General features: G+C 44.9%; 1 protein-coding gene across 2 annotated transcripts in view; it reads left to right on the top strand.

The window, feature by feature from the left end:
* The window catches only part of CCDC65 (coiled-coil domain containing 65), an 86013-nt gene that overhangs the window by 11320 nt on the left and 62401 nt on the right, over positions 1–12292 (top strand). For both annotated transcript variants that reach the window (XM_069230497.1, XM_069230498.1), the window contains 2 exons: positions 289–437; positions 3544–3711. In XM_069230497.1, coding sequence (XP_069086598.1) covers positions 297–437; positions 3544–3711 — 309 coding nt within the window. In that variant the 5' untranslated portion in view covers positions 289–296. The remainder of the gene's footprint in view (positions 1–288; positions 438–3543; positions 3712–12292) is intronic.

Here is a 12292-nt window from a genome sequence, read left to right as displayed (position 1 = left end):
TTAGCCTTTCATCCGCAGACAGCAGCAGGTTTATCTCTGGGGATGCTGAAAATGCAGCCAAAAGTCCTCTCAGTACCCCTCACTGGCACACAGGTGCTGCAACCAGAGCTCGTCAGCTCACTGGATCAGGGGGCCCTTGAAATGGCAAAGCTTAAGGCTGGGAAACAGACTACAACGAGAGACACTTGGTTGGCTGTGCAACGGGTTGGACTTTGGGGACAATGATCATAGTAGAAGTGTAGATCATTCTATAACAATTATATGATGTTCTCCCCTTCACACTTGCAGATACAGCCATGCCTAAGAAGGCGCGAAAGAAGTCGGGGAAGATGGGGCAGATGAGCGAGGAGGAGCGGCTACTCTATATGCAGCAGAAGCTGCTGGCTGACGAGGAACAGAGCAAGAAGAAGGAGGACATGCTCATGCAGTTCCTCAAGGTAAATGGGATGCAATATAGCAAGCATGGTATAGCTAGGGCTTCAACAATTGTGCAGCACCTGTAGTTTATGGTTCAAATCTGTTTTATTCATTTAACCAATAACACATCCACTCACTGACAACCAACGGCCGTTGAGGTACAGTTGGGAAGGGGGCAAATGGGGATAGTGGAGGGAAGGGGCGGTGAAAAGAAAGGTCTTTTGGGGTACAAAGGGGTAGATAAATGTGTAGTAGTCAAACCAAGGGGAGGATGTGAGCTCCACCTCAACAGTGTCTTTTTCCTCTCAATTGTCGAGCTGTGGATGTAGATTGCACTGGGCACCAGGTTCAAGTCTACCGTCCCTTATTGTGGTGGTTGTTTCTGTTCTCATCTTGTAAGAGTCTAAGGATATGGAAATATTTCAGGCAAGAAAGCTCACAGAAATCGCGTGCCAGGAAACGGATGCAAGAATCTCACATTTTGTAATGGGAGTTTCTCCATTTCTACAATGTCCCATCATTCGTGTATCCAGTCAGGATGGTCTGGAATGCAGTTGGTGTCCCATCTGGATGTAATAACTTGTTTGTCTGCGCAGTGCTGTCGCAATTGCTTTCTCTTTATGGGAGTGCAGTGGGTATGTTAATGCATTTAGTAACCCTATAAGGTTGTAGCTTGGGAATATCTGTGTTGAAGTGAAGATCCCATTGACATCCCTTATCACTGCTTCCCGATATCTTTTAAGTTTTGGGCAGCACCTTTGGTAGTGGATTAGTGACCATCTGACAGCAGTTGCATCAGCAGAGGTCGGAACTTCCTGCTTTCTATTTCGCCACCCAGACAGGTTTTTAGTACCAATAATGTGTTACTTTAAGTATTACTTCTTTCCCTGCTGCACTGAATGAGGATATCATCTCTCTATGAAGGGCGTCTGTCAATTCTTTAGAGGAAAAGGAACGATCCAACTCCTCAGTCCATATCCACTGGGCTGGAGATTTACTGGTTTCCGGAGCTCTATTTAGGAATGTTGGAAAGGCCCTAATTGCTACTTCTAGTGAACAGCCTTTTTTTGAATTTTGTAAGTGGTCTGTTACTGGAGGAGCAGATCGAGGATTGGGTGACCCAGTGTTTAATGGCAGAGTGCCCAGCTTGGGATGCCATAATTTTCCTATATTTAGGAAAAAGTCGTAAGGCCCGTGTGGCCAAAGAGGTCACCAATCCTTTTACAGTTAGCTTCTTGCTATATGTGGGACTCTTTATCTGTCATGGCGATAGGGAATGCTGGATTATCAGTGATTGAGGTGAGAGGGAAATGTGGGTTGATAGACCCTTCGAGAGCATGACCCTGTCCCATGCATCCATTGTAGCCCCTGTAATAAGAGAGATGTAGATCCTGGGGAGACGGTGTTTTATGAGTAGCCATGAGATCTTCCAGATATGAATCCCAGTAATGCCGTTGTCTATGAAGCATCATTATTTTCCTGTGAGTGACCTATTCCGAAGTTGAACTGCCATGTAATAGTGGGTGAGGTGTGGAATGCCTAGGACCCCCCTCCCTCAAGGGTAGGTAAGTACTCGTCCTAGCCATGTGGGGCTTCTTGCCCCTCAAACATAGCTCTCTCTCAAATGGTGAAGATTACCAGTGAGGTGTGGAGGCAGCTGCTGTGGAAGGGTGTGCATGACAAAGAGTGTCGTGGGGAAAAGAGACATTAATCACTGCAGCTATTCTACGCACCCAGGAGAGTCCACCTCCCTTCCAGATCTGTAGGTATGAGTGGGCTGTGTTGAAAAGGTCTGTGTAGTTACAAGCTGCTGTCTTCTCTGGGGTGGGGGAGACGTTACGTCTCAGGTATGGCACCATGTGGCTTAATCACAGAAAGCGAAACTCACTCCAGTAGGAGCCAACTGTGCTGTGAAACTGTGAGGTTTAGGCTTGCGATTGTTGGATGTTGACTTTAAAGCCAGAGATGCTACTGAACTCCTCTAAGGCGTGAAGCAGAGCTGGCAGAGAGGTGAAGGGCTGCATGATCACAACCATTATGTCACCCACGCAGAGAGCTATTTTATATTCCTGGCGGCCTATATTTAGGCCTGTGACCTGTGCATAATGCTCCTATTCTTTCCACTAGTGGTTCCATATAGAGGGCGAATAGGAGTGGGGAGAGGGGGCATCCCTGGTGTGTACCCTGGCTACGGCAAATTTCTGTGAGGTTCTTCATCTTCCTCAGACCATGAAGTTTGTGTCTCTGTTGCCCCCTGATGGTGGGATGCCCAGCCTGTCATGGGTCCAGCTCTGTGGAGCGTCACAACGCAGCCTGTGCAAGGGTGCTGTGTCTGGTTGGGCCCAGCTGTTGTTCTTTTCTCGAGGTGGGCGCCCACGCAGATCTGCTCTTCATGCCACTGGCTCGCACAGTCGCTCCTGGCTATGCTAAATGCCCTGAACAGCGCATGCCGACTCTTAACTACTCTGGATGGCTTCCCCCGCAGACTGTCAGGGCTCAGGTTGTTGCAGGCTGGCCGGGGCCACAGATGAGGTTGTCGGGCAGAGAAGATCCTCAAATACACTCCGATACGGGCGACACCTTGGCCACGCCCCTAGGAGCTGTGTTTGAACACGGTAATAGACGTGCCTCACTTGAAACATATTCCACAATTTGAGGTATTAACAAATACTCCATCCCAAATGTAGCGAATATCCTGTCTGCCATATTGCAGGTGCCATAGACTATAATGCACTTATAATATAGTGGAAGGGAAAACTACCGCATTTGTGACAGAGTATCCCATCATCCAAACTGTAAATAAGGCCCTCTGTCTGCAGCTTTTTTCAATGTTCAAGACAAAATCCCAAATTGTTGGTGAGTATGAGTTTGAATAGGGACTGACGAATGTCTGAAACACAGTTTTTTCCTGCAGCTTTGGTTTCATTTTGTATTAATGCGGCTTAAAATGCCACAGTAGCTGGATATCAATTCCACAAAATGTGGTGAATAATTTGGATTTAATTTCATCATCTGCTAAAAAATGTGCATATGTCAGCTTCTTAATTGGCATTTCAGTGCTTCATAGATCAGTCCTGCACTGCTGTGTAATTGCAATGGCTATATCATCATCTTCTCCCCCTCTAGGACAAGCTGGGCAAGGAGGAGAAGAACACTGCTATCAATCTGAACAAATTGAACGTGCAGTGGAGGAATGTTTTACGGGAGGCCAAAGCCAAAGAGTTGCGCAAGGATATTGAAATCCTGAGTCAGACTTTTGAGAGGGTGGTGGACTGCAAGGACAGCGTCATCAAGGTGAGACACAGCTAGGACCAACTCCATAGCCTGGAAAGGTGATCCCTTTTCCGAAAGTTGGGAGGGTTTCGTATAAAATTCTATGTTAACCTTTAGTCCCTTATTTAGATGTTGGCAGACACGGCACTCAATCAGGAATAAGGCAGATGTACCTTCTGCAATATTACAGGGCATTAGTCAGTGGCACTTTAAATATGGTGAATGGGTATCCGGTCCATTTTGAAGGTGTATCTTGTCAGTCAAACGCTAAATAAAACGAATGTCCTCTTTCTTTCACTGGCAAACATCCTAGAAGGTTTAGATGGAACCTGTTCACTATCACTTCATTGGAGCTGGATGAAGGCAGTAGCTGTCTCCATGTTTCTACAACCCATGTTGTTTCTACAAGCATCCAAACGTATTATTCCTATGTGCAAGGTTTTACTGCCCTTTTAACCCGGGGAACAATGGTATGTCTTAGGTGTGCCTGTCTCAAAAATAGTTTCATGCCTCTGCCTTGCTAGACCTATCGCAGACTTTCTTTTAGCTCCCAACAGAAAGGAGGGCATCAATGAGTGACACAGCTAACCACTGTTACGTTGCTACATTCAGGAGATTTCTAAACACAACTTATTCCACAAATGGCTTCTTGGTGCAGTGAGACAGAAGCCCAAACATATATCCACAGCCTATTATCTCTTCAGATTTCTGATGGTAAGAAATATGTTTTGAGCCAGTCACTAAAACTCAAATGATTGTGAATGTGCTTAATATAAAGAGGTGATTTGTTCCAAATTTAGGCCATCCTTACTGAGAAAGCATGCCCCCCACTTCTGCTTTTTCAGACCTTGGACATAGCAATGCATGAATTAGCGGAGTGAAGAGCAGCAGCGGGTTGCAGAGTGAGAATTATGGAGACAGAAAATGAAGGGTCTTATTAGTGATCACCTGGCATACAGTAGATAGGCATTTGAATTCCATGCTTTTGGTAAGGGGCACATGATTCCCGCCATTTCAAGTCCAGAAGGACTTATGTGGCTGCAGTTGTGCATTTGATATTATGTTATTCTCGAATAGGGGGCTACTGGCATAATTCAATACCAGTCACACTATAGTGTTCTGATGGACAGCAATCGATGCAGGAAGCTCAGATATAAAAATGTTGGTAAGTAAATGAAAACGTTCTGCTCTGCCAGCACCACCATCATATACTCATAATGCATCATGACTACTGAGTTTTTCACCTTCTGCTTTTTCATACTATGATTGATATTTTTTTCACTTTTATTTAGAAACCTCGTTGTTGGACCAGTGTTCCAATGCCCTAGAAACGACAGGACCTCCAACCATTACAATTTCTATTTCCCTAAGGGTGAATTGTATAAACATTTTTCCCCAACCCACATCAGTTGTTAGAAGATACAATTCGATCTGTGTCTTGCTTTCCTGGAAAACTGGAAAGAATGTAAATAAGAAGTGCGAGAGTCTAATGAAAGGATCCATATAGATGTTAAAAAGGGTAGCAAAAACATAAATATTAAAAAGGGTAGCAGACAGAATGGATTCCAAGGAACTCACAAGTCATCCTCTGTTATTGAGACTGAAAAAAAGGTAGAACAACAACCTGTGTAATTCACTTTAAAACATTGCAACCTCTTCATATACTAATGTAGAGTTCCATATTCGATGTTCCTTTTCAGGAGCTGTATGGTTGATTATATCAAAACATACTAAAAGTAGTGCCAATACATAACTGCTTCCTGTATCTCTTTGAAGCATGGCTGTAATGGCTGGGCCAATTGAAACCAGCCTCTCCAGAGTCCAGAATTTATTGCTGTACATAAATGATTAAGTGGTTAATTAGCAATCAACACAGAGAGATTACCAGCGGCTGAGATTAATTCAAGCATGTCATCCATCACTTTATGTGGCAAGTGATTTTCGCTTAATGTGACAGGTGAGCCCTGAGTTGAGTCCCCTGCTCTTGGTCCCACAGTATTTAACTGGATCCTCACTAATGAGGCCCACAAGGTCGAAACCAGTCAAGGGTTGCTTGATTTCCCGAACCAGATTCATTTGTATAAGGATAGTCCCCACCTCTTATGGCTCAGACAAGCTAAAAATGATGCACTGAATTGCATCTCAGAGTGATTAACAGTGGCTTAGATCAGTGGTTCCCAACATTTTGACTTCTGTGGATCCTCACTTTATCATTAGTGGAACACGGGGAAGCCTACTGAATCATTATTGGAACCCAGGGACCACCCCCCCCCCCCTCTGGGTCATTGCTAAAGCCGGGGACCCCGGCGTAAACAATGTTGATTATTTGAAATGCAAAACAATACACAAAAAATACAGAAACAAGCATTTATCAAACACATAAATAAGCAGTTGTGGACCCACTGAGGCGACTTTGCGGACCCTTAGAGGTCCCCAGACCACAGGTTGGAACCACAGGCTTAGATTATTTCAATCATGTAGTCCATCGCTTTTTTGCCATCCCAGTGAGTTAACTTTAACACGAGCTGTATTTCTAGGCATACGCCTCTGGCTCTCTGTTAGTTGATAATGGAAGGTGTCCCTGAAAAAAAATTACTGGAGTTTGGGGACAGGATTCTATATTTAAATACCAACATCAGCCATCATTCTCTTGATTCACAAATATCAGAAACATTACAAATTATGCCACAAAGACTTCTATTTATTACATTTCAATTTGCAAATTTTATTTCAAATTTCTCTCGACTGCATAACGTATATTTCAATGAAAATTCTTCAATATATATATTTCATTGCTCATATATTTCATTTACAGCAATATTAATGATTTCTCTCTGTTTTTCAGTCATGAAACATTGATAAACCTCTACTTTATTCATGATGTTTTACAAGTCAGGCATGATTTCTAGTCAGCACAGTGTTTTAACTATCATTGTTTCCTTTGTTAACGTCCCTCAGGTCTTTTCATATTTAGTTTCATCATGTATCAGAGAAAAAGGAGGGAGTGATTATAAAATGGAGCAAATTATCAATAAGCAATTTCATAACATTTTATATATTTCATTTCAAGTCAATCAGTTATTTATTTTGACTACCCTTCATCAATACAGTAGGAAACTGTCCTTTTATGTGGTATTGGGCAAGGGTCAGGACCACACCAACAGGTCACTCTGGGTGACACTGGAGCGGCCTGGTGCAGAAGTGTAGTACAGCTTCGGGTGCCCGATGTATTTTAATGGAGACCGGTCTCTGTGGAAAAAGACTGCAGGCTCTGGCTAGGAGACCAGTCGAGGACAACCAACAGGTAGGTTACAAATGTGGGGTGCTTGGGGACATAGGTGCACCTTTGGTCCTCTTCTTTATGGGTCAAGGGTGATGGGTGCAGAGGTGTCCTTTAGTGTTTGGTTTCTGTGTATGGGAGCACTCACGGTTGAGGGGGCCTGTGGTCTGAGGCTACAGGTGTCATTGGGGAATCCCGGAGGGGTGAAACTACAGTGGGCTTGAGCTCTGGAGAGCTGGGGAACTTCGTCGACATCAAGGGTCCACCTAAACTTGGGGATGGAGTCCACGGGTGCAGTGGTTGTTTTAGGTGTGGGTTTCTCTCACCACAGAGGCAGTGGTAGAGGCGGCCTGCGGCAGAGGCTGCAGGTCACTTTGGGGAGTCCAGGAGGGGTGAAACCACAATGGCCTCGTTCTCTGGGGAGCTAGGGAATTTTGTTGGCACCCGTGGTCCACTTCACCTTGGGTCAAACACTGTAGGTGCAGAAGTGACTTCAGGTGTCGGGTTTTTGCAGTTCCAGAGGCTTCAGAGTCCCTTCTTTAGAGATTTTTGAAAATCAGGCCCGCTGCTCATGGGAGGTTTTGAGTAGGGCTGGGCAGAGCTCACAGAGTTCCACCCCACGGAATTCCGCGGATTTGATTTAAAACGTTTCAGAATTCCACAGAGGCGGAGTTCTGTGAGCGCCAGAGTGCCACTGCCGCCTGCCCTAGTGGCACCCTGTCCTGAATGCACCCGATCTCGGAAGCGCCAAGCAGGGTCAGCCCGACCCTGCTTTGCGCTTCTGAGATCAGGTGCATTCAGGACAGGGCTGTAGACAGCGAAAGCTGCCCTTTCAGGCCTGCACACGGGGCAGGCCAGTGCACAAGAGGCCTGAAACGGCAGCTTTTGCTGCCTACAGCCTTGGCCTGAATTCAGGGCCATAGGCAGCAAAAGCTGCCATTTCTGGCTTGTTGTGCACAAAAAAAAAAAACGAGGACTTACCTGGGACCTCCCAGGGGGACCTCGTTCCCAGCTGCCTGGCTGTCTGCCTCCCTCCGCCCACCTGCTCCCAGGCTGCTGGAGGAAGGAGGCCTGGACCCAGAGGGGGCGCCAGCAGCAGCTCCATGCCGCCCGAGAGTGCACACTGCAGCCCAGTTATGGGCCACACAATGCAAGCACAGACTGCCTGCGCTTGTGCTGTATGCGCATGTTTGAACTCCACTCTGCTGGCGGGGCTAGCAAAGTTTTTGGTCAAACTCCTCGCTACAAGCAGAGTGCCCAGTGCTAAAAACTTTGTTAGCTATTTGGCTTCCTCTCCTGTGAGGGGAGCCAGATTCACACTTCAAAGGCAGCAGCCCTTTGAGGCTTGTCGCCTTAGGAAGGCTAATCAGCAGGTCATCACGTGGGAGGGGGTGTTAACCCTCTTCCCAGACAGGCTTTTGTTCTGGACCTCCTGAGGGCAGAGGGCTCTCACCCTAGGGGTCCAGAACGGTGTCTCAGGTGGCAGGCTGGCAGAAACCGGTCTGCGAGCACACCAGAGGCTTGTGGGGCTTCAGGGGGCACCTCTAAGGTGCCCTCTGGGTCCATGTATTGGTAAATCCCAAACTTGCATCAGTGTGGGTTCAGCAATACGAGATGCTTGATACCAAACATTCCTATCATCATGTAGCTGGAGAACTTGTATTGATCAGTGTCCAGCACATGAATTTAAAATGGCTTCCCTGGTCACTTACTATGTCTGTAAGGCCTGCTATAGTTGTGAGTTACATATATTGCACGAAGTGTTAGGGGACATGGCACATAGGCTGCGTGCCATGTCGTGTTTTCTCTTTTGTCTGCACCAAGACATGCAGCCTGCAATGGCAGCCTGACATGCTTGGTGAAGGGTCCCTTAGGGTGGCAGAGTTTGTGCTGCAGCCCTTAGGGACCATCTTTAATACCCCAGGCCCTAGGTACCAGGGGTACCATTTACTAGGGACTTACAGAGGGTGCTAAAGGTTTTGCCAATTGGGGAAACAACTGTGCAGTTTTGGGTAAGAGATCTGGCACTGGGGACCTGGTTAGTAGGAACCCAGTGCACTTTCTTTCGAAATCTTCCTTTCGAGTATTAAATATATATATATATATATATATTCACTGAAAAAACAAAGGTTACAGGGACGTTATAGTTAGGTTCTGAATTTACTCGTACAAAACCATAGAGTAGAATAGTAACTGAAACTCGCGCCTTAAGGTAACTATAACTTGCGCACTCGCCAAGCACTATAGTTTTATTGCAATTGTTGCAGTGAGAATATGAAAGATGGCATAGAATACGTCATCAATGATATATGTGGATTAATTAGCTGTGCACGGCAAAGGTGCGAGTAAGTAGTTATAGTTAGGGTTTAAGGTTTAGGATGGGTACTGGTTTTTGGGAGGTAAGGGCATTTTTTAGTTTTGAGGGTGGGCATGGGTTTTGGGTGGTAAGGGCATTTTTAAGTTTTAGGTTGGGTATGTGTTTTTGGGTGGTAAGGGGTTTTTAAGTTTTAGGGTGGGTATGGGTTTTGGGTGGAGAGAGAAAGTTTAGGTTTTAGGGTGGGTATGGGTTTTTAGGTGGTAAGGGCATTTTTAGGTTTTAAGTGGGGTATGGGTTTTTGAGTGGTAAGTGGGTTTTAAGCTTTAAGGTGGGTATGGGTCTTTGCGTGGGAATTGTATTTTTAGGTTTTGGGGTGTGTATCGGTTTTTGGATAGTAAGGGGTTTTTAATGTTTAGGGTCGGTGTGGGGTTTTTCGGTGGTAAGGGGTTTTTAGGGTTTAGGGTGGGAATGGAATTTAGGGTGGTAAAGGTATTTTTGTAGGGTTTAGGGTGGGTATGGGTCTTTGGGTGTTAAGGGTTTTTTTGGTTTTAGGGTGGGGATGGGTTTTAGATGGTAAGGGCATTTTTAGGTTTTAGGGTAGATATGGGTTTTTGAGTGGTAAGTGGATTTTTATGTTTTAGGATTGGTATGGGTTTTATGGATCAAATCTGTTTATTATTTTCAAGTTATTAACATGTCAAGTACAACTCTTCAAGATAAGACAATCACAATGCAGCAGTACAAGTCTGGAAGTGTGGGGGTAGTTCATAACGATCCACTCCTGGTGTTGGTATGGGTTTTAGGGTGGAACGAGGTTTTCAGGTTTTAGGGTGGGTATGGGTTTTTGGGTGGCAAGGGAATTTTTAGGTTTTAGGGTGGGTATGGGCTTTTGGCGGTAAGGGTATTTTTTTGGTTTCAGGGTGGCTATGGGTTTTGGATGGTAAGTGTTTTTTAGGTTTCAGGGTGGGTATGGGTTTTGGGGTCGTAAGGGCATTTTTAGGTTTTAGGGTGGGAATGTATTTTTGGGTGGTAAGGGGTTTTTAGGTTTTAGGGTAGGTATGGGTTTTTGGGTGGCAAGGGAATTTTTAGGTTTTTGGGTGGGTATGGGTTTAGGTGGCACGGGCATTTTTAGGTTTTAGGATTCGATATGGGTTTTTATGGTTTAGTGTGGGTATGGGTTTCTGGGTGGGAAGGGGTTTTAGGGTTTAGGGCGGGTATGGGTTTTTTTATGTGGCAAGGATTTTTTCAGGTTTTAGGATGGGTATGGGTTTTTGGGTGGTAAGGGCATTTTTAGAGTTTAGGGTGGGTATGGGTTTTTGGGTGGCAAGGGGTTTCCAGGGTTTGAAGTGGGTATGGGGTTTTGGGTGGTAAGGGGTTTTTAGGGCTTAGGGTGGGTATGAGTTTTGGGTGGCAAGGGCATTTTTAGGGTTTAGGGTGGGTATGGGTTTTTGGGTGTTAAGGGGTTTTTATGTTTTAGGGTGGGTTTGGGTTTTTGAGTGGTAAGTGGTTCTTGGGTGTCAAGGATGGGTGTCAAGGATATATATATATATATATATGGCTTATACTTACCACTTTAGTTTTTACCACACATATGCCTTTACCAACCATGCCTTTACGGCGAAATGTTCGTGCTAAAGGCATGCGTGGTAAAGGCATATGCATGGTAAAAACATTTGTTGTAAATGCACGTGTGGTAATGACACACATGTTGTAGTGTCCGCATTGTAAAGGCATGCGTGGTTCCGTCATACATCCCACCTCTCCCTATGCTTAGAATAACTACCTCAAGCTTTGTCACTTTATGCTCTTTTGTGGAAGATGAGAATAGAGTTTAATTGACCTGTGTAGAGCTGCAAAATAAAGGTAGCCATTAACATCCTGTTGGCTACTCTTAGCAAAACATACACAGATTCAAAATAAAATTTCTTGTACACAACGTTTGTGAGTATTTGCACTTAGGCAATTCTCTTTTTGAAGATTCTGTAATGTTCCTTCACAGGAACATGTAGCAGAACTCACAGCCCGAGCCTCCATATAATTATAAATAGCTCAGACTAAATAGTTCAAATAAATGTGCACGGGATAGTTCAGAAGTTTTCAAAAGCACACAACTTCATGATATTTCTCTGTAACCCAAAATGTCCACAGAATACTCCTTTAGGAAACAATGGGTCTTGGCACTAAAAATCCAATGTCCACGTTGTGAGGTCCTGGCTGGTGTAAATCTGTAGTACTGTTGTCAACCCAAGGACACTAGGAGTCACGCTTAAAGTTGTACCTGAAGATCTAAGTTGGTCGCCTTCTTTCTAAGCATGCAAGAATCAGTGGCCTGCTGTGAATTGTTGTTTACTGCTAGTTCTCTGCAGCTCATTACTTCATTGGTGCACACACAGCACCACTCAGCACCAACCAGTCAGCACCTGCGGTCTGTGATGACTGACACCTTTTACTTCGCTGGAAGGCAGTCAGCAAGGATGACTTCAAAGTACTGCTTGCTGACACACAAAGCATCCTAACAGAACAAACAGTACTTCCATCCCACCTCCTAGCAGTGCTTTCCCCCACAAATGCCACCATTTCAGCAGTTGGGCTTTTGGGTTGTCAAAATGTTTTGCATAAAAACCTAGCAACAATCATATAGAGTGAACATTGGAACGTGGTTCCTATAATCGTTCTTCAGGACCAAAACCCTTGCAATCCACCAAGCATTACGAGTTTCTTCTCCAATTATCCTCTTGCCCTGAGGCTTGATAGCTCAGATACTTGTCAACACACTGATAAATCTTTTCAGTCTGTCTATCCAGCAAAAAATGGTAACCGCGGAGAGCCAACTTCCAGTGCTAATAATTCACACAAGAAATGTGAAACGAACTGGAATCCTCTATCAGTAATCAAAACATGTGGCACACAATGAAAAAAATTATATTTTGTGAAACATATGGGCCAATTCTGGGCAGACCAACCAGTGATATGACATATTTATGAAAGAGTCTACAGCCACTAAA

The sequence above is a fragment of the Pleurodeles waltl genome, chromosome 4_2 (assembly GCF_031143425.1).
Source record: "Pleurodeles waltl isolate 20211129_DDA chromosome 4_2, aPleWal1.hap1.20221129, whole genome shotgun sequence".
NCBI classification, from domain to species: Eukaryota; Metazoa; Chordata; class Amphibia; order Caudata; family Salamandridae; genus Pleurodeles; species Pleurodeles waltl.
This window is presented reverse-complemented; position numbering and strand designations above follow the sequence as displayed.